This window comes from Rhinolophus hipposideros (genome assembly GCF_964194185.1).
Source record: "Rhinolophus hipposideros genome assembly, chromosome: X".
In the NCBI taxonomy this organism is placed as follows: Eukaryota; Metazoa; Chordata; class Mammalia; order Chiroptera; family Rhinolophidae; genus Rhinolophus; species Rhinolophus hipposideros.
In genome coordinates, this window is record NC_138046.1 from 115,932,267 (window position 1) to 115,958,858 (window position 26,592).

Here is a 26,592-nt window from a genome sequence, read left to right on the forward strand (position 1 = left end):
AATCCTTACCCAAGATGTTAACCTAAATTAGTTCAGCTAAGATATCCTGACCCGTCTCTTCATTAAAAGCATCTTTGTGAGGTTTTTCCCCTTCTACCCCCCACTCTGCCCAACCTCTCCCTACCCCAATATACACATTTGCTGTGAGGAAACAACAGCCTAGAGATTTTTTTAAATCATCAGGTAACTCTGTCTACTTTCTTCTACTGACTAAATTGGACACTTTTTTAATTTAGCACTGGTGTCATATCATATAAAATAAAAATACAAGGCAGTCCCCTGTTCTGTACTTAAGTGGATCTACCTTCTGAGCCAATTGTAAATAAAGCTGGAATTCTCAGTCTTTACAATGTGTCTGTCCGCTTTAGTAACACAGGAAGCAAACCATGATGCCTGTTAGTTTCTCTCTCCATAGTCACATTATTGACTCCCATACGCAGTCCTCTCCAACTAGAGTGCTGAGGGAGGAGGTGAGGAACTCAAACTCTCATCTGGCACAAGCATGTGCCATGGATTTTTCAGAGTGAGCTTTGCCTCAGGGAGCTATAGTGTCAAAAGTGCTTTGGAATCTGGTTGTCTGATCATTTATCCTGATTGTTAGGCACGGGGTAGGATGGCATGTTAAACCTTGTTTAGCTATATAATGAAGCAGTTTGAGTTCTGCTTAGCATCACAGTGAGAACAGTTTCTAGAAGTCGCTTTGAAAATCTATATGAGATATCACATGATGAATGATTACAATATCATTGGAGAATTTGTACTAATGGAATTTTTCTTTCTTAGTTCCAACCAAAAATTAAAATCCTTCATTCTAATCATAATAATTACAGAACACATGGCATACAGACACAGATACTTTGTGTTACATGGGCATAATCAACAACTTTCTCATTAAAGCTCTTGAAATCAACATATAATCTAGGCTTTAGTCTCAGAGTTCCCAAAATAAAGCAGAAGGAAAGATCTTCCCTTTTCCTGATTCACAAGGCCCATAATCAAAGAACCAAATTTGAAAACAAAATTTTACTTACGGTGCCATGAAGAAAGCAGGTGCTGCTAACAATCAGCTGTTCCCAGAATTGAAAATTAGTTTAAGAGGATGCCAAAATGATCCATTTTGACAGCCGAACTTCCCTAATTCATCCCATTTACCCTGTTTCCCCGAAAATAAAACCTAGCCAAACCATCAGCTCTAATGCATCTTTTGGAGCAAAACTTAATATAAGACCTGGTCTTATTTTACTACAATATAAGACCGGCTCTTTAATCTAATTAATATATAATATAATATAATGTAATATTATAAATATAATACAGGGTCTCATATTAATTTTTGCTCCAAAAGACGCAATACAGCAGATGGTCCGGCTAGGTCTTATTTTTGAGGAAACACAGTAGATTATGGAGATCAGATAAAGTGCACATGCTTAGAATAATTTATCCTTCAATTTGAATAGGTCATCAGGAAAATTAACCCCCAGCTCAGAATCAGTGGATCAACTGGAACTTCTTTTTTTCAGGAAGTAAATAATATCTGTCCCAGATACCAGGTCATCATTTGCTCCCCACTTTACGTGACAGAAATTTGAGTGGGGTTAATAATAGCTGTGTCCAAACTGCATCTTGAGCAACAAGCAATCTTTAGTCACATGGTATGAGGATGAAAATCAGTCATAATATGGCCATTTTGAAATTTTCAATATATAAATAAGTTAAATATAACTATTAGAACTATTTAAAGAAAGCCCAATGAATCGACTATTTAATTTCTATCTTTGAAAGTTAGAATATTTTATAACATTATTTTACTTACAAAGATTATCGTTTCCAATTCTGGAATTTACAATCGCTACCCGTAAACTTTTCAAAAAAAGTCCGACGGGCCTGCATTCAACCTGGACTAATATTCACACAGTCAATTCATAGAAGTAGGAAAGCAGAGAGTGAAGGGAAGGCAGGCTTGCTGGCTTTAGAGTAGAATTCAGCTTTCAACCTATGAATCCATATGTTTTTAGGTCAAAAATCCCTAAAATCAATGCAGACTTCTAAATGATTTTTTAAACAAGCCTACCTTCGTTCAAGAAAGCATGAAAACAGATTTTATAGTTGGTGTACAGGATCATTACTTGCAGTTTTAGAAATCTGGGGTTTGCCGTTTTCTTTCTTGCAGTACCACACATCATTATCATATGATTAATCACTGCCACTTTCTCCATTGTTTCAGTCAGCTATGGCCAAAGAGCTATTTGGTGACTTTTTTTTCCCAAAAAGAAACTGTCCATCATTTACATAACAAGTGGCCCAACAGAACATATGCAAATTGGCGTTCAAAACCTGACAAAAGCATATTGGACACGTCTGGGTTGTATTCTGATGAAAAGGGTATTACTTGTTTAGAAAGCAGATTTCTTAACTGGTTCCCCCAAGCAGCACAGGTTTTGAACATATTTAATACACCGAATATTCTGACCCAACTGTCCCTAAGAAAAGAATATAACGATACCAGTGACATTGATGGGAATAATGCAAGAAGAAATCACTTGAGCATCTTGTTTCATCTTCTCCTCTGGCGTCGGGAGAGGTAGTGCTTTGCTCCAGTTGGTCTGCTTGTCCAGTGTTGAGGGGATATTGTGTACTGGGTTTTTCGGCCTCTGCCCTAACATGACATCTGTATCTTCGTCCTCCGGGGGATGGGACTGCAAATGAAGTACATTCGGACTCAACCACCATGGTTTATATGTAAACACACATATAAGAGATTTCACAGTTTAGTTAAGAAAGATTTGGTCAGAAATAAGGTTTTAGGTCAAAGGAAGTATTCCTAGAAATAGGTAGTAAGCACAATTAATTGAAAGTTATACTTTCAATAGTCAAGCGACACAAAAGAAAAAAAATGGGTTAAATAAACATGCTTTTCAGGTCAAGTGGAATTAAGAGGAGAGACAAGGTAGCCAGAAATCCTCAAACTTCAAACTGAAGAAAAATGTTAGTCTCTAATCCAGTGAGAGGTAGATCCACTTTCTAGATAATTGTCTCACTGTACATTCCTATTGAAAGTCTGGAAAGCGCTAGATTACTAGGGTCAAAGGGAAAAGATGATTTAAATATCTATGAAATGTTTCAGAAAATGTACCAGAAAACCTGGAGTCAGGAGACATTCCAGAACACATCACCTGAAGGACAAACCAATCTAATCTGAGAGGCTGGATTAAAATACAAAGTTAATTTTACTGCAGGACTATGGCGTTTGTGAATAACATTTTAAAAATATGGTTTCATCAACACTATATGCACATGGAAAAGCAAAAGTGAAGAATCTCCCCCTCACCAACTATAGTGGAAAACATAAATGCTGTTACTGAGAGGGGGCATTCAAATGAGTTTCTTTTTCAAATTCAGAGGAGTAAAACATAAAACAGTCCTAGTTTCTTTTCTTTCAGCTTTACAGTCTAAAGCTTTTCTTCCAGCAGCGTAGTTACAGGCCTTGACTTCTATATAACATTTGAAAATTCTACATTCAAACCTTTGATAGATATTAATATTGTCTACTTTTGATTTCAGGGTTGGGCTCCTAACACAAATTATTAAAAAGGCACCATTCCAATTTTGATTCCAGGGCTGGGTTTCTAAATCAGATTATTAAAAGACCCAGTTTTCATCACTGAACCTAGATTTATTTCTTTCCATAATTTGGAGGAAGGTGGGTGTTTGCAGAAAATAAATACTTTTGCTCTTATTCCAGTTAGGTTTTAATAATATTCTGTCCTAAAACCAGGATCATTAAAAAACTGTGTCCTCATCTTCACATTTGGAAGCATGATGCCCTGTTGAGTCAGAGGATTTCATATATTAAATGAACTGTTCTCACGCCCCATTAAAGAGAAGATTCCAGAGCCGGTTGTTTAAACTAACCCCCAGCATTTGCTTACCTTGTCAGAGGTATCTGCAAAGCCCCCCAACACACCCAACAGGATTCCCCCCCTGGAGAAAAATGTGTTCGCCATGAAAGTTTTAGTAAAAACATTGCAATCTTCTTTCTCTCTTCAGCTTTTGTGCAGATTCCCAGCGAAGTGAATAGCTCAAATAAAGTTGCAGCACAAAAGACTTTGTTTCCTAGGTAACTTCCAGAAAGAAAAAAAGTTTGGTGCATGCAAAAAGAGAGACAGAGAGGGATAGAGAGCAAGAGCTGGAGAAAAACCCCCGCCACCAGAGGCCACATTTTGTAGGCGATTCCTTCCTTGAATAACAATGGACTGGGAAACAAAGAAAGAATAGTGACTGACTACAGGCTCTGACCAGCAGCCAAAAGCACTTTTTATTTAATGGTGACAGGGACAATTGGCTGTCAGAGAATCCTTTTGTCCTATTGTCTTTTTTGATTTGAGAAGCCGAACTTTTACAGTTCTGATAAATATAGGGCAAGTTGGAATTTCTTTCCTCCGAACTAAAGTCCAGAGGCAGCTTAGGTGATGCCCATCTTGAACAGAGCCTTATTTGCCACTTATGGGTGGGGGTGAGGGGCGGGCAGTAATGGGGGAAAAGCCAATGGTATGGCTGTATAAATTATATTCTATTTAATTCAAGTTAGGAAAAGGCCCACTGTTTAAATTGATTTAAAAGAATACCTATTAGTTAGAAACAATAACTAATAGGTATTGCCAACTAATAAGTTTGCCATAAAGCTAAAAGAGAAGAAAGTGAAAGTGTCTGGAGAGAGTGGGCTAGGGCTGTGATGCAATGTTCTCAGAATCAGTACCTTTCTACTCCATGGGGTCATGTGGCAACACTCAGTGGGGGAGGGCGAACGGGTGCTGTTAAACTATGAACATGAAATGCAAAAAAAAAAAAAATTAAAACATGCACACAACACACAGTATACCCTGGTTAAGCCAAATCTATGATATGAATGAATGAATATAATGGGATAACTCAATCCTTCCTTCCTCCCTCCCTTTCTTCCTTTCTTCCTTCCTCCCTTCTGTTCGTCTGTCAAGTCCGTCTTTATGAGAAGTAGCATAAATAGTGGGTAAGAGCACAGACTCTGGAGCTAGACCAAGTTCAAATCCTGCATCTACCATTTATTTGCCATGTGACTGGGGCAATTACTCAACCTCTCTAAGGTCAGTTTCCTCATCTGTAAGATAGGAAATAACAGTATCTACCGTCCAAGGCTCTTTTGAGGATTAAATGAGTAAATATATGTAATAGACTTAGAGGAATCTTGGCACTTAATAAGCTCTATATGTTAGCGTCAGCGACTACTACCACTATTGCTACTGTTATTATTATACTTACCTTGTAGCTGTGAAATATCTGAGAAATTGTCTTTGCAAATTGTAATTTTCTATCTTTTAGATCCCAATCCAATTTGCTAATTTGGAAAACACTGAATTATTTTCTTTCCTTAGGAAGAGTTTATTTTCCTATGAACTACTTGGAAGAAAATTTCCTGTGTATAAATTGCTCCTCTGGATTGTTAAAAAATTTGTCTCTTCCTCATATTCAGAGACTGTATTTGAATATAGGGCTGGTTTTGTGGGCACGTGACCTGTGCACTCACACAGGGCCCCACACTCAGAAGGACTCGCACGTGGCTTAATGCTGTCACTGCCTTGAAATTCTTAGTTTTTAAGTAGAGGGTCCCACATTTTTATTTTGCACTGGGCCCCACAAATTATGTAGTCCTGTTTGGAAAATAACCTGGTAACCAGAATCCCCTTTTCAGGATCTACTGAGAAAGACACTGAAACTCTAAACTTTGTTAGCGTTGGATTCAATTAGGCTCCTGTTACAGCACTTTCCATGTGCGTTGCTTTAATGTAACATGAATTATACCTGGATGTGTCTTTTTCATCTATTAAATTACTAATTCCTAGAGGTCAAGAACCATATTTAATTTTCCTTTCAGTCTTCCTTGATGCCAACAAAATGCCTCCTCATTGTAAGAGCTCAACAAATTATTTGTACACTTGAATGATAACAGCTCTGTGTGTTTGAACAGTGATGGGAAATGCAAATAAAGGGTCATTGCTCAAGATCTCAGGAGGAAGCAGATACCATAGAATCCAAGGGAACTTACCATCTTAGTGCAAATAGATGAAAACAAATAGAGGAAACCACAAGCAACACTTGGTTCTATTGCAGGCTTGGTATTGACGTATGCTGGTTCTAGTTATTCTTAAGCCTATGGCATATATATGTTGTTTTGGGCGGTAGAAGGGCACTGGAGATCTAATTCTATTCTGTTTCCAAATTTTAACTGACAGGGGTTGCTCATTAATTTTTAAGTAGAGCAAATGCCATCTCCTCAGTCTCAGTTAACTTTGATCTAGATCTTACTGAAAACAAATGATTTTATAAGGTCTGTAGCTCCCCCACTGAAAGTGATGGTTTTGACAGACGTGGTGTATGTGGCCTGAATTCGGACACTAACCTGGTTCTTTCATAAAAATCAATTACAGATAGTGATGTGCAGGTCTCAAGTAATGGGGTGTGCAAACTAGAGAGCAAATTCATGGAAGTAGGAAAACACGAGCCTCGAAGCAAAGCGTACATGGTAAAGGAATCTGTTTCCAACAAACCAAAGGCTTTGGTGTCTCATGAAAGGATTTCAAACTATTACACAGCAGGAAACTGGGGCAGAAAACATATTAATGATATTAATGTATTAACTTTGGTAGTTTGTCTTAAATCTCCTAAGTCAGCTCTCCTGTTGAGTAATTTTTCCAGGAGTGAGGGATGAGAAGTGATTTGTATTTTTCATCTTTTTGAGAACCAGCCCCATCTCATTAAACAAGCATGAGATAACACCTGAGGATGTCTAAGGATGGCAAATCCAGAGAGAGACAGAGAGCTCAGACTGTTCAGTTTGGGTCACCATCATCATTAAGTCAAGGTCTCCGTGGGTTCCACTCCACAGAAGGTTCCTTCTCATCAGTCTCTCCACTATTTTGATAGTAGCTCCAAACTCCAGCGTGTGAGGACTGAAACTAGGTACTGTTGAGCTTGTGTGTGGAAGGATTGTGTTCTTTGGTTCTACCACTTAGACACAAGCACTTAAGTCCCTGCAGATGGTCTGTCGATTTAGAGTATTTTAGTTTATAATATTCAAATGGGCTATGATTCTATTTCTGCCATGAATTAGTAACTGCCTTAGTGTAGTATTCTAAAGGATCGTCTTTCCTAGGTGTTTGGTCAAAGGAAGTAAAATTGTTCTGATGATTTTTGATTAGATTATTACTTGGTGAATGCAATAATCCGTTCATAGAAATTTTTCTAAATTATCTATGAGATAAAACTGCAAAAGAACTGCTACCTCAGGGCATCTCTACATGGCCCAGCATGCCACTCCTTAATGGGTGCAGATGGATAAGGTTAGGAAAAGCTGCATGCTGATCAAACTTGTATGAACTAAATTATTATTTAAAGGCTCTATTTAAATGAATCCTATTGCTCATTCAGAGTAAGACTTGTAAGGGCAGGAGCTATTTCTTGTTCATAACTATATTCCTACTGCCTCAGTAATGCCCTATGAAATGCAAATATTGTACTGTTAGCATCCCCATGTGCCTGGCATAAGCAAACAAAAATCCTCTCTAAAGAAATGATATCAAATTATTTCCACACATAATTTTTCAGTACCACATCCAGCACAAAGCCAAAGAAAACAAGGCAAGGAGGAGACAAGACAGCATAAGCAAGAAGCAACCAAAACAACAGATGATAGAAACAGACCCATAGGGACTCCTGCTTTTGGAATTATCACTCCATGCAGGAGTAGCAGTGAAACACATTGGGGTCCCCAGAATACGTATGTGGGAAGATTGTTAGACCACTAATTCATTCATTCAAGAGCATTTCTTTGATGAAATGGGGTGAACATCAGCCCCATTGGAAACAAATTGTCAGATTAAAAATAATATCTCCCTTATGAGTGTATGCATGTTCACTGAATAATTCTTTTGAATTTTCTGTACTTTTGAAATTTTTTATAATAAAATGTTGGAATAAAATGAAAAAGAATTTCTCCTACCTTGTCTAGGTTTCCACTCTGGCCCTCCTACCACTGATTTTGAGAGGCTTCAGACTTCAAGTTGCACCACTTGAGGATCAGTCACTATTAGTCATGCCCATCTTGTCCCTGACAAAAGTTGCTTCTTTGATGCTTTTACCCCATTTCTGTCCCTGCTGGCCTATCCCTTATACTCTCCAACCCTTTCCCTAGCGTCCCATGAAACCACTTCAACAAAAGCTAGAGTTATACTTATGATCAGTGTTCACAACAAAAAATAATAGACATTATACTCAAAAGCAGTCAGAGAAATTTATTTGGTGAGTAATGAAAGAATAGTTTCCAAACCCCAATGTTTCTTGTGGTGTGTGTGTGAGAAAAGTTCATTTTTTCATTTTGTGGCTATGAACAAGCATTTCTCCAAAGATCTCAAGATTTTCCCCATCGTTTCTGTTACTGCCAAAAGAAAAAAGTCATCCCTCATTTCACTTTTTTTTTTAAATTGTTTTAAACTTTATTTTACATTTTACTTTCTTTTCAGTTTTATTTTATATGCTGATGGGGGCTTACTTTGCTTCAAAACTTTCCAAAATACATCTTAAAATGTTGTGGGTATTCCAGCAGGAAATGTTTTGAAAATTTGGCTTTGGTTTGTGATCTAACTGATACCATATGGCATTTATAGCAGTAGACTTTCTGAGCTTATTTATTACTATCATGCTGTCTTAAACATCAGAAATATTTACTAGAGAATGGATGTTGGGGTACATTCGAATACAGGAATAAAACGTTGGAGTAAAGATGGCCATTGCAAAGCATGCTGGGTTCCTAGTGGGGTGATCTGGGATCTTATTTTTATTCTACCCTGGGGCTTGTTTGTCGTTAGACCAAATCCCAGAATTTCTGCACATGTTATGGCCTGTCTGTGAGATGGAAGGGACTTTGTCTGCCTCACATTTTTCTTCACTGGAGTGTGTGTATGTGTTGTACATAAATATAAAGTACAAAGGATTCTGGCAATACCTTCTTCACATATCACTCTTGCTCCTACAATTACAGAACATTTTTATTCCCTTGAGACTGTCCCAAAGTCTCTTGCTGGCAGGTACTGTGCTCTTATCTACCAAACATGTTTTAGAACATCATGTTTGAACTCATACTGTGCTTTTCACTTTCCTCTTTCCTCAACTCCAACAATTTACCAAAGTGAGCAACTGTGGGAAAACAAAATGATGAAGTAAATAAAAGTTTAGGGCACATCCTATGCTTTCTTTGTCCCAAGTCTTTCTTCCCTTTCCTGGTTTATCCTTTGTCACAACTCTCTCACAGGCAGCCAGGGCCTTCATGCTTCCCCATAGGGCCTGAATGCAGTGAATCCCAAGTTCCCAAAGTCTCCACACCTCACACCCAGCAAGTTGTGAGGTTAGAAAGAAGCCCACAGATGCACTCACATTAACATACTTAGAACTCCTAGTGATAAACCCAAAGGAATAAATCTCTGAAGCAGAATTCTGGACAATGGCTATTGGCTAGAAGGGAGATATTTGGGAACAGGTACCTACTATTTTTTTTTCTTTTAACCACTTTATGCATTAATATCTATTTAAAACACCAAAAATGCATAACTACGCAGGACTGGGAAAAATGGCCTTATCATTGATAAGTCTGCTTTTCCAAATCACACCTTTCTTCCTGTTCCCTGACAGATATTGCCACCATAACTTCCTCAATTCTCCTGAGAAGTACTTTGCAGAAGAAAATGCACGAAAGACCAATAAGCATATGCAAAGATACTCAACATCACTTCTCAATTGGGAAAATTCAAATAAAAACCACAGCGATATAGTACTATATACTAAAGGGGCTAAAATTCAAAAAGATTAATAATACGAAGTGTTGACAAAATGTAGAGCAGCTCGAACTTGTGTAGATTGCTGGTGGCGGGGGAGTGTAAAATGGTGTAGCCATTTTCAGAGACTGGCAGTAGCTAATAACCTATATCTACCCTTCAATTCCCTTTTAGGTATATGGAGGTGGGCAAAAGAATATGTCCACCAAAAGCCTTGCACAAAAATATTTATAGCGACTTTAGTCACAAAAGTCCCCTCGCCCCTCCCCCCCAAAAAAACACACAACTAGAAACAACCCAAATATCTACCAACAGCAGAATGGATAAACAAAGTGTGGACTACTATATTCATACAATGGAATACTACACAGAAATTAAAAACAATACCTGATTGATACATGCCACGTCAACCTTAAAAAAGCATGTGGCGAGGAAGAAGCCAAACACAAAAGAGTACGTGCTCCTTCACTTTTGAATCCCATCCTGTAATGGACTGGTGTTTTGAGTATAAGATTAGCCCATAGTGAGCAGAGCCTGAACAGCAGTAGCAATGGTGCAGTTTTCATCCAAAGAGACGCTTTCTGAAAGACGGCATGTAACTGCAAAGAATATTTCTCTCCTTTTGATCTCAGCTGGAACTGAACAAAAACTCTTAGGGTGATGGAATGCAAAATGATTTTATGTATTTTAAAGTTCAGGAACACTTTGTTTAATGGCGTCCTATTAATGAAGCAATTTAAATGTGCAGAGCATAACAAAATTATATTTTCAAGCATGTATGGCAAGTAGTCCCCATGTGAATGGAAAAGAGGGCTCCAGGAAGGCCGGAGGGAGAACACTTCCTGCTGCCCCTCAGTCTTTTATTGACAGGAATTGCTCTGGACTGTCAAGAGGAACACAAAACAAGGCCCACTGGACCATGGTCACTGTGATGTTGATGCCAGTGAGAATCTTTTCATCCCTTGTGGCCAGCTTTGCCAATTAGTGGGGTCACAGCCAAGGGCCATTCAAGCATCACTCTTCAAAGGTTGCTAGCACCAAATGAAAGCCATGAGTGGGGAAAAGGCAGGCCAGGCTTTGAAGTGCAGGGAAGAAGAAGGCTTTGAACTGCTGCAAACAGCGCAAATACCCTCACCCAAATCACAGGAGCTGGTAGCACGAGTCCCAGAACAGCCCAGAGGCACAGGGAGAGTTCCTCCCCCAGCCTCCATGCCTTTCCCTCAGCTGGGGGCTCCGAGGTGCTCAGAAACTGAAGAGATGTTGCACAGTTGGTCCCACTCCAAGTGACACTCTTCCCTCATAACTCAGGCTAGATGTGGCAAAAGCTCAGTATGGTCATACTTGACCTTACCACAGCAATTTATTTTTAAAAGATGAAACCTTCTCACATACAAGCAATGCATGTTCCGCCTTTACTTTTTCCCTGTTTTCTTTTTTTAATTTACTATTTTTGAGCACAGCTCTATGAATGTTATCAAATGGACAGACTCACGTAACCCCACCACAATCAGGTTTCAGAACATTGCCATTACCCCCCAAAACGTCCCTCATATTATCTCTTTCCAGTCACAGTCTCCCCCCATTCCGAGCCCCTGGCAACCACTCATCTGTTCTCCATCACTATGGTTTTGTGTTTTTGAAAGTGTCCTATGAATGGAATCATACCTTTTGAGACTGGCTTCTTTCGCTCAGCATAATGCCTTTGAGATCCATCCAACTTGTTGTGTGTATCAGCAATTTGTTCCTTTTTATTGTGAGTAGTATTCCATTGTCTGCTTATACTTTGAACAGTGAAATAAATGTCTCAGGCATGCAAGGGAATGTCAACCTGAGAATATTCTGTAATGATGTATACAGACAAGTAATTTTAATGGCTGTTCCATAGCCAGGCTAGTGTTTTAAAAGAAAGAATTCGAAAACTGAGAACTGCAGGAAGGAATTTTCTTTATTTCTCAGCATATTTAATATAAACGAGACTCATTGGCTAATACTTTCATTAACTATTGTGCTGGCTATTAAGCTATAATATTGCCTGTCAGCTCCAAATGTATTCTACACTCTGCTCTGTTATGCTGCGACTCTGCAAACATTTCTTCCTCACCAGTTGCTTTCGGTTAGGTTCTTCCCTAGGAGTGTCAGCTACTTTCTGTAGTCCCTATCTGTCACCTCAGTGTCCCATTTGCCATGTCAGTCTTATAATACCTTTCCTATATTGAATTCTTTCTGTTAAAATAACTGGTGTGGTTTCTGCTTTCCTGACTGGATAAAGTACGTGGTACCAGGCTTCATCTCCTGGTTTGTCTGAGACATCTAAAGTACTTGCTACTTCTGTTCCTCAGTCCAAAGAGGAAAAGATGAACCAGTGTGATGTTCCATGGGGTGTCCAGATGATAACGATTCCTGCAGCTTATGGCCGAGAGCAGGACAGCTGACATAGTGTAAAAAGCAAACTGCTTCTGGTGACCCTTGAAAATGGCTCTAGAGGGAAAAAGTATTTGCTGGGGTTAGTAGCTCTATCATTCCACATGCTAGGTGCTGTGCTGATTTGCTCCAAGAAACATACCACATTGGAACAGCAGTAACAATTAAAGTCACAAGCTATTAATATTTACAGCCAGTCTCCAAGGTCCGTCAATTTGCTAAGACTAGACAGGTGAATTGAATGGAGAGTGTGATAGGCATCACCACTCCTGCAATCTTATATTTGAAACTAGCCTCAGGCTCTTCTCTCCCTACTATACCAAGAAAAAGCCTCTAGAAATTGAGGAAATTAACCCTATACATGCACGGCCTGGTATCTTCAGAAAGCACTGCTCTTTCTGATCATGTTATTTCCGTGCTCAAAACCCTTCAATAATTTCCTATGCCTGTGGAATAAATTCAAACTTTTTAGTCTGACATTCAAGATCCTTCAAGATCTAGTCTACCCAAGCATTGAAGCCCAGCCAAAGTATCTGAATTCACGTATAGGCACTCCATTTTCTCCTGCCTCTGTTGCTTGCTCTCGTGGTTTCCTCAGCCTGTAAACCTTTTCCTCCCAGAATTCCTCTGGTCACAATTCTACCCCATCCTTCAGGGCCTTCTCCATGAAGTTTAATGCTACTTTTACCATGAAGTTTAATCCTAACACCTGAGATTATCTAACACCACACACCAGTTAGGTATTAAAACATTATATTCAATCCATATAATTTCCTCCAGTATCCATGTCCTCCGGATGGCAGAGATTATGTTTCACTCAGTTTTATACCCCTATAGTACTTATTAATAGTAGGTGCCCAGTTAATTTTTTTCAAAATGAAAAAATAAATAAGAGGCCATAATGGAAGAGAGGGCATTCCAAGTGGAAATACTGTTTTGAGAGTGCAGGATATTTGCTAGAGAAGCACGTGTAGTTTGGTTTGGCTGAGGTCTAATATCTGTGCAAAGGATTTGTGGGAAATCCATCTGGAAAGGTAAATTAGGACCAGATTGGACAGAGGGCTGGAGAGTAGGCCTAAGGATTTGAAATTATTTTTTTAGGCAGAATGGAGCAATTGAAGGTTTAGGATTAGGAAAGAATTTGTATGTCAAAGGTTTTCATAACCAAGGTTAGAATTTTTCTTAACTGATTTAAAGGAGCAAACTACATGAGATAAAGGAACACACCTAAGATGAAGCAAGAGAGATTGGATGGACAGCACCATTTTGAGACAGATCATAAAACAACAGAAAACTTCTGAGAGAGCTTGCAAAACTATGAAAATATTTTATAAAAGCAAAACAAGACCTGCCTAGGACACTATGGTATGTATACTTCTTTTACAGTAAGGGAAAGGCTTGGTCAGTCCCAGCTCTTATAAAAACCAAAAGAATATTGAAAATCTCTAATGCGCACCCATGGAGAAAGGGGAGGGGAGAGGCTGGATAAGACTAAGATCGAGCTGGGGATGGGAGAGAGAGAGAGGGGAGGGACAGAGAGAGAGAGAGAGAGAGAGAGAGAGAGAGAGAGAGAGAGAGAGAGAGGCAGTGAGAAGGTCTTTCTCCCAGGGCAGGTCAAATACTATTGAAATATCCCTTCTGTCAGCTCTAGGCTTTAATCCTCTTTCCTGGCTCAGAACTCCATTCGCAGTCTTCTAATTCTTCTCTAAGCTAGTTTATTTTTTTCTCAGAAGCTGCTTTTTTATACGACCTATTTTTTTCTTCTTGATAGAAAATGGAAGAGTAAATGTGGCCATTGTTTATAGCTCTGGACTATGACCAAAGATGTCTGGGTCCTAGATTGAGTGATTTCCTCCATTTACTTCCCAAGAAGGCTGTTGGAATGTCCCTTGTCCTTAGTAAGAAGAAATGTATGATTTGACAGACTTTTATTTTTAAATCCCTGGATGCCACAGTGTGGTAAGTTAGAAAACCACCATCAGCCTATGAAATGACAAAGAATCCACGATATTCTTTCCTAGCTAATTTTATCAAGTCTGACAAAGAATATAACTGTGACATAATACGTTGTAATGAGTTAACTGTCAATCCTGCTAAGGACCTAATCCTCAGTGTTCCTCTGGAACCTGATCAACTGTTGTCATAGGGCCCCATCTCATGTCAAGCATCTTCCTCCAATACCACAGAGACCATGAGACATTTCACCCCTCGATCACTTATGAGGCTTGGAGAGGGACACTTGGTGAGACTGCTGGAGTCTCTTGCCGCATGTGAGGAAGGATGACATCTGTGACTGTATGTCTAAACACCAGAACCTAAGCTTTCAAATATCTTAGACTTCAAGGGTCCCCATGAACCTGACTGCAGGCTGAATGCAGCAATAGGAGATGTTTCAGCTCAAGTGTGGACTCCAGTCAGTAGTGGCTATGAGGACGCAGTGGGGAAGAGTGCTGTAACCTATTGGAAATGTCTGCCTTACACTTGCACAAGGGGAGAGCAAATGAATGTCCCAAGTGCTTGCAGATCTGGGCCTGCACCAAGAGACCAGATTGATGAGAACAGAGGAGCTGGACATTCCATTCAGAAGGGGATGAGGGTGAACTCCTATGACACACTGGCTCCAACTCTGAAATGGGAATCTACGCCATGATGGTGCACTAGGGGTCAGAGTGTCGTATACCATAGCAACTTCTCATTAGTTTTGGTTCTCTGTGGTCTTGTCAATTTTGCTATTGAAAGAAAATGTGAAAGAAAATGTGGTTGAACTTAATATCCACGACTGTGTGTGTGTATGTGTGTATCTTTCTGTTTTGAAATAATGTTATACTTACAGATAAGTTATAAAAATAGTAGAGAGAGTTCCCAAATACTCTTTATCTAGCTTTTCCTAATGTTACCATGTCACATAACCATAGTATATTTATTGAAACCAGGAAATGAACATTGATAAATTCCATTAACTAAATCTATTCACTTTATTTGCATTCTGCCAGTTTTTCCGCTAATGTACTTTCCTGGTCCTGGATTCAATTCAGGATCCCATATTGCATTTAGTTCTGAAATCTCTTTAGTCTCTTTCAATTTGTGATTGTCTTTCAATCTTTGCCTTTCATGACCTTGACACTTTTGAAGAGGGCTGGCCAATAATTTTCTAGAATGTCCCTCAATTTGGGGTTGTTTGCTGTTTTCTTCTGATTAGACTGAGGTTACACATTTTTGGTAAGAATCCCACAGAAATGTCATTTCAATGCATCATATTATGATGTTAACATATAGGCCTGCCCTATTACTGGTGATGTTAACTTCCATGGTGTCTGCCAGGTTTCTGTAGCTAACAAATTACTATTTTCTCTCTGTAATCAACAACTATCTTGTAGGGAGAAACTCTGAGACTTATGCAAATATCCTGTTTCTCAACATAATTTTCCCCAACTAATTTTAGCATCCATTGATGATTATTGCCTGCAAGAATTGTTATTGTCATCATATCTGGCCAATGGTGATTCTTAAAATTTCCATCAGTACTTCTATATTTGTTAATTAGAATTCTTCTGTAAGGAAGAGCTACTCCACCTCCGTGTATTTATTTACTTATCCCAAGTAATATCAGTATAGACTCATGGATATTTATTTTATTCTCTGAGGGATAATCTATTACTATCATTTATTTAATTGCTCAAAGTGTCCCAGATTTGGCCAGTGGGAGCTCCTTCAAATCGGCTCCTGTGCCCTTTTGACATGCCCCGTTATTTTTATTTTTTTTATTTTATTTTTATTTTTAGCATTTTCCTGCTTTGTGGCATCTCAGGATAATCTAGGATTATTTGTTTTCCCTGTCTGAGCCTTGGAATAAATAATTTCTCCAAAGAGCCTGGTTTCTTTTATTAGAGAATGATATTTAGAAACATTTGGGCATTAGCTGTGCTCAATGTTACCAGAGTGTCATTGCTTCTAAGGCCCTCTCAGATGACAGAGCTAGGAAATACATGTTTGTATACTCATACATGTACATGTACACATCTTTATTTTATGCCTATCCATCTACATATACGTGTATATATGTATGTGTGTGAGTGTGTGAGAATATATGTATGACTTTATACTGATACTTTAGATTCTATCCAATACCACAGGACTCATTCTAGATGCCCCCTTTCTTTATTTGTAACTCCTTTCTCCAATAGTGACAAACTGTCATTATCCACAACATATTTATTTGCTCAATCCTAGCACTCACATAAAACAGTTTCAGAATTTCTAACTCATTCCCTTGTGAAGAACAAATTTACTAACTAGAGTACAATATTTGTCTACAATGCCTTTTCTCATGAGCTTTATGCTGTTTCTTCAAGCACAGTTACTTCCTGATGAGCTCCTGCTTGGGGGTGGGGTCTCGGGCCTCCATAATACTGAGGAAAGAGGAGCTCAAGGGGATCAAGATGGAGACTGGCTTTTCCCACAGTCAGATCACCCACCTCTACAGTTGGCTCACCAACGTGGACAAAGGTGAGAATGGGGCCCTCAGCCAAGAAGATTTTCAGTGGATTCCAAAACTTGTCATCAACCCAGTGGGGGACTAGCTCATCAGTGCCTTCTTTCCAGAAGGAGAAGATCAGGTTAACTTCCATAGGTTCATAAAAACTTTAGCTCATTTCTGACCCACTCAAAATAGTGCAAAAAGCAAAGAAGAAAGTACCAGAAGCACTCAACAACCAAAGCAGCAAACTGTACTTTGCTGTTTGATTATATGATTTGGATAAAGATGACAAGATCTCCGGTGATGAGCTGTTCCAGGTGCTATGCATGGTGGTTGGAGTGAATATCTCAGATGAGAAACTGAGCAGCATCACAGACAAGACCATCCAGGAGGATAATCAGGATGGCAATGGAGCCATATCTTTCACAGAGTTTGTTAAGGTTTTGGAGAAGGTGGATATAGACTAGAAAATGAGCATCTGATTTCTTGACTAAAAGGCTGAGACCAAACTGTTCCTTGCTTTCTAGTATTTAAGAACTATAACTTGAGAGTTTTCCTATCTACGAGTCCCACCATTACCCTATCCTCCCCTTTCTCCCCATATTCTGCTGCTGTCACATACCACCCCCATGTGTGCTGTCAACGCAAACCTGCCTTTGATATAAACAGGGCATTACAGAACAGCACACCCAGTCTGTTTCTCTTCAGTATCCATGCACCAGTTCCCCATTTATAAATATCATCTCCCCCAGCTATAGTGCTGAATGCCACATGTTCATCCAGTCTCAGAAAGAGAGAGAGGGACTCATGCCAAGAACCAGCCAAGTAAGCTCTTTCACTGGATATAGACTGAAGCCATACTGCCTTCCCCCCAGCTGGGCTTCTGCGTGCTCCTTCAACCTTTCCCATATGTCCTTTGCTTCCCGCTGCTTTATCATCCAACCTACCATTCACTTGATCTTTTAATCTGCCTGCTTTTTATTATGTCTCAAAATCCCCTGTTCTACCTGACACCCCAAGCTATGCCTGTTAACTATATGTCTCACTTGACAAGATGGTTCTGTGGTCTGGCAGTTTTTATTTACCTTCTCTTATAAATGAGCCTCTGGGGTATTATCTCCCCAGGAGCTTTATGGGAACCAGCACTTCTCTCAGAAGAATGTGACCATCTCTTTTGTCTCCTGCAGTTGAAGGGCTGCTGGATGGAGATGTTCCTCTTGAAAGGTGAAAGCTGTCGAGTCAAGTCTTCTAAGTAGCTTGCCCTTGTCACTTGATCTCTGGCCTCCGAATCCCCACATGTAGAGTACCTTTATGGCTACTCTTGTTAGTACAGTGTTGGTGCTTCAGAAAATACCCATATGCCTGCAGGTTTGGTCAGCTTTGGAGCACTGTCACCACGAGAATGGCTTTTCTGACAATATGTTTGGGGACTTGCTCATGGTGTTTTGAACAAGGAAGCTGGGCACCTCAAAACCCTCCTCTATTCCCACCTCTGCAGCATGGTTTATGCCTCAGTGTTGGATGTTTTTTACTTCACATTTCCAAGTAGAAAGATTAGTTACAGAGGTGCCTAACTTACCTCTCCAAGAGATTTAAAGATTGTGTTCAGTATCCTGAAGGTTTTGGCAAATGATTATGCTGGGAGCCAGGATCAGCTCCCAGTAGAGATCCAAAGCACTGATTGTATTGTCACGTTAGCTACCTGGTTACCTTGGCTTCCTCCTGGTATACACCACTGCTAATCTCTTAGAAACACAGGGCCTGGCAGTGGTGGCACAACCTCAGGTGGCATTATAGACCTTTGAGTGAGCCAGAGCAGCTTCTTTGCCAAAGTCAGTTTAGTTTAGACCTCATTGAATCAAGCTGTTGCCATCCTAATGTCTGTCTAAGTCTATTCATTCATATATCTGCCTGTGGCTGATTTCCTGACTAATTCTTTGCTTGCTGGCTTCCTTGCTTGGGAAAGAAGGTGTGCACAAAATTCTTTAGGAAGGCAATGAGTAAAGAACACCACTGCCAAGGGAAAGGAAAGGAGTGGGAAACAGAGGAGTAGCCAGGTGGGATGGCTCAAGTATAAATGAATGAGAAAAAACAAACATATGGGATTGCATCAAACTAAAAAGATTTTTCACAGCAAAGGAAAACCATCAATAAAACAAAAAGGCATCCTACTGAATGGGAGAAGATATTTGTCAATGATACACGTGATAAGGGGTTAATATCCAAAATTTATAAAAAACTCATTCAACTCAACACCAAAAAATCAACCCAATTAAAAATTGGCCGAGGACATGAAGAGACATTTTTCTAAAGAGGATATACAAATGACAGACAGACATATGAAAAGATACTCAGCCTCACTAATCATTAGAGAAATGCAAATAAAAACCACAATGAGATATCACCTCACCCCAGTCAAAATGGCTATCATCAATAAATCAACAAACAACCAGTGCTGGCACGGATGTGAAGAAAAGGGAACCCTTGTGCACTGTGGGTGGGATTGCAGATTGGTGCCGTCACTATGGAAATCAGTATGGAGGTATCTTAAAAAACTGAAAATGGAACTACCTTATGACCCAGCAATTCCACTCTTAGGTATCTATCCAGAGAAATCCAAAATGCTAATTTTAAAAAATTTATGCACCCCTATGTTTATTGCAGCACTATACATAATAGGCAAGACATGGAAACAACCGAAATGCCCATCAGTAGACGACTGGATTGAGAAACTATGGTACATTTATACAATGGAGTATTACGCTGCCATAAAGAAGAATGCAATCTTACCATTTGCAATGATATGGATGGACCTAGAGAACATTATTATGCTAAGTGAAATAAGTCAGATGGAGAAAGACAAATACCCTGTTTCCCTGAAAATAAGACCGAGCCGAACAATCAGATCTAATGAGTCTTTTGGAGCAAAAATTAGTATAAGACCCAGTATATTATATTACATTATATTATATTATATTATTAATTATATTATGACCCGGTCTTATATTATAGCAAAATAAGACCGCGTCTTATATTAATTTTTGCTCCAAAAGATGCATTAGAGCTGATTGTCCATCTCGGTCTTATTTTCGGGGAAACACAGTGTCACATGATCTCACTTATATGTGGAATCTAAAGAACAGAATAAATGAGCAAACTAATCAGAAACAGTCTCAGAGATATAGAGAAAAAACTGAGGGTTGCTCGATGGGAGGGGGTGGGGATGAAGGAGAAGGGGAAGGGATTAGAAAGCACAATCCGTAACCACAAGATGGCTACAGGGATATGAAAGTCAGTTTGGGGAACATAATCAACAATGTTGTAAAGATTTGGTAGGGTATCCGATGGACACTTGTCTCATTAGGGAGACCACTTCATGGACCTTGTAGATGCCTGACCACTGCACTGTACACCTGCACACCTTCCCTCCCTCCCTCAACCCTCCCTCCCTCTTTCCTTCCCTCCTTCCCTTCCTCCCTTCCTCCGTTGGAAGAAGTTTGAAAGTTGTGCCCTGTTTTCTTCATAAACCCTTTGATTTTTATTGTGTAATTTTGCACAGTAGAGGATGCTTATGTTGTATTATAGCAGAATTGACTATTTCTTTCACACAAATAAATAGATACCTGTATCTTTTCTTATATTCCCTTCTTTCTAACACAAAGGGTAGCACTCTATAGACACTCTTGAGCTTTGCCTTTTTCACTTAAGTGATATTGTGGAAATCACTCCTTATTAGTTCATAAAGCTCTTTCTCATTTTTTACAGCTACATAGTACTCCACTGTGTGAACATCCTATAGTTTATTCCATCACTATATGTACACATACCACAGAAAATGGGCTAATATTACTAATGGATAAATACCTCTTAAATACAGCCATCTATGTATAGGCACTTTGGTTGTTTTCAATATCTTGTAATTATAAACAATGCTGCAATAAATAACCTTTTGTATTATTGGAGGTGTATGTTTAGTGGGATTGCTAGGGCAAAAAGTAAATGCATATGTAGTTTTTTTAGATATCACCAAATTCCCTTCCAGATAGGTTGTACTAAGTTTGCATTTCCATCGGCACTGTATGTGAGTACATGTTTTCCCCTAGTTTATCCAGCAGAATATGTTGTCATGTTGTTTAATTTTTGCCAATCAAATAGGTGATTGATGGCATCTCAGTGTTGTTTGCATTACTCTAATTATGAGTTTGAACAATTTTTCTTAATTTTAAGAAACATTTTTATTTTATTTATTTATTTATTTTTGACTGTCCAAGGCTTTTCTCTCATTTTTTTTCTCTCATTTTTTTTAACCAGGTTTTTGCTCCTTTCTTTGTCCCTCAATTTTTAAGAGGTATTTATCTATTAGTAAAATTAATCCATTTTCTGTGATATATGTTGCACATATTTACTCCCTTTTTGGGTTGTTTTTTGACTTTGTTTATAGTGTCTGAGCATACAGAAATACTTACTGTTCAAATTTATCAATCTTTTATTGCCTCTGTATTTTGAGTTAGACTTAGAAAAACCTTTTCCTGGAATGAGGTCATAGAATAATTCACCCCTATTTTCTTTTAGTACTTGTATCATTTCATTTTTTGTGTGTGTTTAGGTTCTTGGTCCATTTGGAGTTTAATCTTGTGTATAGTGTGAAATATGGATCTAATTAAATGATTCTCAACCGGGGGCGATTCTGTCCCCACAGGGGACATTTGGCAGTGTCTGGAGATATTTGGGGTTGTCAAAAGTAGGGGGAAGAGTACTTCTGGCATTAGTGGCTGGAGGCCGAGGAGGCTGCTAAACATCCTACCGTGTACAGGACAGCCCCGCAGCAAAGAATTATTTGATCAAAATTGTCAATAACGCTGAGATTGAGAAACTCTGATACATTTCTCTCTTTTACCAAGTAGCTACCTAGTTGTTCCAGGGTCATTTTTTAAAAAAACTCCATCTTTTGCCTCAGTGTTTTGAGATATTGCCTTTATCGTATGTAATGTTTTCATAAATACTTGGGTTGATTTCTGGACTTTTTGTTCTATTCTAATTGCATATTTGTCTATTCGTGTGCCAGTACCACACTGTTGTAATGATAAATGCTTTAAAGATATTTGAATGTCTGGTAGGGCTAGTCACCCCTTGTACGTTTCTTTTTTTCATTGTTTTCCTGGCTATTTTTGTATGTTTCTTTCTCCTTAAGAACTTTCGTATCAGTGGGTCTAACCCCATTTTTAAAAAACTTACTGGTATTTTTATTGCAATTGTGTTAAATTTAGAAATTAACTTAGAGAGAATTGCGTTATTTATAATGCTGAATCATTCTATTCAAGAACAGGGAATGTCCTTCCATTTGAGAAAGTATAATTTTGTGTCTTTTAGGAATGCTTTCACGTTTTTCTCATTTGGTTTTCTACATTTCTGGTAAATTAATTCCTAAGTATTTAATCTTTGTTATTGCTGTAAATGGACTTTTCTCTACCTCTAGGTCTCCCTCCCTCCCTCCCTCCCTCCCTCCCTCCCTCCCTCCCTCCCTCCCTCCCTCCCTCCCTCCCTCCCTCCCTTCCTTCCTTCCTTCCTCAGGATTAGGTATCAAACCTTTATAAAATGTTCATAAAAGAAATGGGGGGAGTTCTACTTCATTTTCAATGTTCTGAAATAGTTTATAGAGCACTGGGATTATCTGGACTTTGAAGGCTTAGTAGAATTTCTCTGGAAAACCATCTGGGTCTAAAATCACTCCCTTTGCTACCTCTGATGAAGGAGGACTCCCAGATGGGTTTCAGTTAGGAGACACCCCTTGAATTTTAAATTGACAGAGGGTTTTAAGCTAAATTGGCTGGTCAGTTTCCTGTGAGTTCCCCTTGGAGAACTTTTGATAATAAATCAAATGTCAAGAAACCAAGCATCCCCTCTTTCCACTTACAGGAGCTATGAGGCTGCTTTGCAGCGATTACCAGATGTCACCAGACAGATGACACTGTGTTTCTTAAAAAATTTAAATATCCCAATGCACCCTTAGGATTTCACGACTGTGCCCCAGGGTACTTCACAGTTTGGGAACCGCAGGTATATAGCCTTTCAGCCTTTTCCCCCATGCATATGTGCATACATACTCACATATATACTCATAGATATGTTTTTGAGATCACACTCTATACTGTTTAGAAATCCCTGATGATAAAACAGATACATTTTTTGTCATTATATTCCTCTATAGCAGTATTTTTGATATTGTATTCTAGCCTATGATTATATCAGAATTCATTAAACTAAGCCTATTGTTCGAGTTTTAGGATATTTGTAATTACGTTTCCTATTGTAAACAGTGTTTTGATGAACATCCTGGTGAATAAATCTTTGCATATACTCTTGTTATTGCCTTGGGACAAATTCCTAGACATAGAATGGCTACATCAAAGGGTATGAATACTTTATAATTTTGATAAACATTGGCAAATTGCCCTCTCGAAAGGGTATGACAACTTATCCTTCCCTCCAGTCTTATATATGAGTATACATCGTAGGCCTTTCATGTAATGGTAAGAGTTTTATTATAAGTGATTATGAGTAGAGATTCAGATATTCATGTATTTTAGGGACTGCTGGGCACTTTCACACATAATTTAATCATATTTACATAACATTGTATTAAGTCTTCTTAACAACCTTGTAATATTGAAGTTATTATCCCCATTTTGCAGATAAAGAAATTGGGACTGAGACATAATATCTTTTTCCAAATCACACAACCGAAAAGTTTAAACCTACTTAGACCCATGATATAATCACTATATTACTGATACCTCAGGGACTTGACTGGCTAATAATAATAATGATGATGATGATGCCTAATGCATAGAGTTTGCTTATTATGTAGCAGGTACTGTTTACGTGTATTAACACATTCAATCCTTGTTCCAAACTTATGAGGTACTAGCTATGTTATCCCTGAGATACTGAAATGATTAAGTTGCCCAGGGTCACACAACTAATAAATGGCGAAGCTAGTATTCAAATCCAGGCAGTTTGGCCTCAGAGTCCATGCCATTAATGACCAACAGTTTGCAGAGCTGTAGAAGATTGTATATCAGAATCTCATTATGAATGCTTTTTTAAAGGAGGAAAATATGGCTTACCTAAAGTCTCATAGATGAAAGGAGAGTTGCTGTCTAAGAAAATGTCTATCTAGCAGTTTGGCTGCAAATTTCCTGTCCCTATATCTGCAGTGTTTTTTTTTTCTCTTATAGCAATATACAGCCCTTGTAAACTTCATGCATAAGGTCTGAGGGATAACTTAAATGAAAAATCTTTCAGTGAACCTCGTGACCCAAACTCAATTGAACAAATGAAACAGTCTCCCCAACTTACTTGGAAATACTAAGTATTATCATTTGAGATGGGTAGTTTCTGAAGTTTACATAACTACAATCTAGACTTTTCCTTTATTGATGTTTGTTGGGCAAATAAAGCACCCACATTACTATTCAGTATTTTAAGCCTTTTCCTATAGTTTTACTTTGGTATTTAGACATTTATTATTAAAAATTATGCAGAAAATGACAATGGGTAATATTTTTATGTCATTTCTGTAAATGCTCAACATTCTTCTCTCCCACCTCGACCCCCGCCCCAAGAAAACTAACTTAATGAGCCACAAAACATGTATAATGAATGGGAAAATATTTTTAGCATTTTATGCAGAAAGTGCCTCATTAAAAGCAAATGCTTCAGCAAGCAGATTTGAGCTTAATATGAACTTTCGTTGAGCAGGGACTTTTATGACAAATCACTAGCATGTGTAACTGCTCTATATAAAGACCTAGAAAGCCCTAAGAAGCTCTTACCTTCTTTTCTTATCCCTGAGCTGCACTAGAATAATGCAGTGAGTGTGACATGGCACTCAGTAGACACTTGATGAGCCTGAAGGACATGAAGACTACCATCCCAGCCACAAGTAGAAAAATGTCTATGTATTGTCCAATATCATTAACTATTTTATCTGGATATGTTATATCATGCAGATTCATTTAGAGGAAGTCTGTTCATCTGGATGTTTGGCATCATGTAACCCAAATAATTTACATCTATTTTGCATATTGTAAAAGCCATAAGAGTGTAGGGTTTATAGGCATACATAACACATTTAATTTCAAATAAAAGACCTCAACGTGTAACCACACTGTTGTAACTTCTTTAGATTTGGGGCCTCAAACTAGAATGAAAAGAGAGCAGGGATCCAGCCATGTGGACAGGTAGTATGGATTGATTTGGTCACAGAAACCATAGCCCCTCACTTCAGCGATGCCCTGCTCAGAGAAACAAAGTGCTCACTTGTCCCCACTGAGAGGCCCCAGAAGGGACATCTGGGAGATGGTGTTGGCAGAGGCTGCTGATAGTGTTGACAGGTATTCTGAGCTGGGCTCAGCTTCATCATCTGTGATCCCTACTTGGGGCTGAGCTAAGTTATAGCCACACCTACCCAGGCAAGGCTGAAATCACAGGCAGTGATGCCATCACTCTGGGAAGAACTAGCCTCCCTTGTAGAATGGGGAAGCATAAAATGACGAGATGAGTTGTCTTCAAATAGAAAATTTCCACACCATTTAAGTTCTTTTCCAACTCACCCTACTGAGTCAGCCAAGCAATCACCGGGCTAGGAATAATAGTAGTGGTCATAGAAGTTCACGTTTATTGAGGTCTGACTCTGTGCCAGGCACTACGCTAGGTTCTTTCCATGCCTTATCTCATTTAACCTTCCAACACGATAAGCTAGGTACTATTAATACCCCCATTTTACAGATGAGGGAACTGAGGACAAAGAAGGTAAGTCATCTGCCCTAAATCTTTCAGCTTGTGTGCAGAAGAACTGGGATTTGAAGAAAGCTTTTTGCCCCTGATTTTAGAGTCCTTAACTGTTATTGCTTTACTGCATTGTGTAACCAGTTAACTAATATATACATATCTGTATCCCCACTCTGTTCCCAAAAGAGATATTCATTTCAGGAATGCAAGAGGAAAAAGTTAAGTTATTCTCAAATGCCCACGATTTGCTCCCTCAAGCGGCCCAGCCTCCTCCACTAGGAGGAGGGAAACTGACTCCCAGGACCCACTTGTGCTTCCTGATGAGCAAGGACAGAGCTGCCAGTTGGCCACCAAGCTCACCGTTAAGAAGTGACGGTCCTTAACTTCGCGCCTCCTCTGGCTGTGAGCTGGGGGGTAGGCCGGCAGCGGGGGAGCCACTACAGAAAGGGGGGCAGCGGCTCTCTGCTCCCGGCGATCACTCCGGTTGCGATGATCTGGGGGCAGAAAAAGCAATAATACAGAAACAGACTTGGCATTTTCAATCTGTCTTGTCCCCTTGAGAGGAGGAGCAAAAGGCTCGAAAATGTGAGGTTGTGCTAATCTAGTTCATTTGTATACCAAATAAGATTTTCAGAATGGTTCCAAACTAAACTTCCACTTCGTAGTAATATGAAGGTGGACACCTACATTTCATTGGGTCCACCTCAGAATCTTTGTACAACATGGCTCCCTCTAGAGTTTGGAAAAAGCAGCATATGTTTCAGTATGCCTCATTTCAAAACAACATGAGCCAAAGAAAAAGAAAAATATCCAGAACAATGATGGAAGATGTGTTGACGTCATGATGGAGTGAACAGGAGGTACAGCCATGCCAGATCCACTGGGGAGTGCCAGGGACAAATGCTCACAGCCATCCAGGGGGTGCTGGGGCCAGCTCATACAGGCTCAGGGGTGCTAGGTGTTATGTGTTCAGGAATTTTGCAAGCCAAGTTTTAAACTGTTGGTAGCTTGAAACAGGCCATGATGGGAGTATGGCAAGGT

At 39.1% G+C, this 26,592-nt stretch overlaps 1 protein-coding gene and 1 pseudogene across 4 annotated transcripts in view; one reads left to right on the forward strand and one right to left on the reverse strand.

Annotated features, from left to right (window-relative positions):
- Nucleotides 1-26,592, reverse strand: part of NHS (NHS actin remodeling regulator) — a 350,238-nt gene that overhangs the window by 11,808 nt on the left and 311,838 nt on the right. For 2 of the 3 annotated variants that reach the window (XM_081043417.1, XM_081043418.1), the window contains exons 3-4: nucleotides 25,912-26,045; nucleotides 2,504-2,696 (exon numbers count right to left, since the gene is read on the reverse strand). In XM_081043417.1, the coding sequence (XP_080899543.1) occupies nucleotides 2,504-2,696; nucleotides 25,912-26,045 (327 nt within the window). Of the gene's footprint in view, nucleotides 1-2,503; nucleotides 2,697-3,929; nucleotides 4,126-25,911; nucleotides 26,046-26,592 lie in introns of those variants that run through there. The other variant, XM_081043419.1, reaches the window with a different exon arrangement.
- LOC308494471 (calcineurin B homologous protein 1-like) lies at nucleotides 16,649-17,225 on the forward strand (annotated as a pseudogene). Its single transcript has one exon. The product of its transcript is annotated as a calcineurin B homologous protein 1-like (transcript).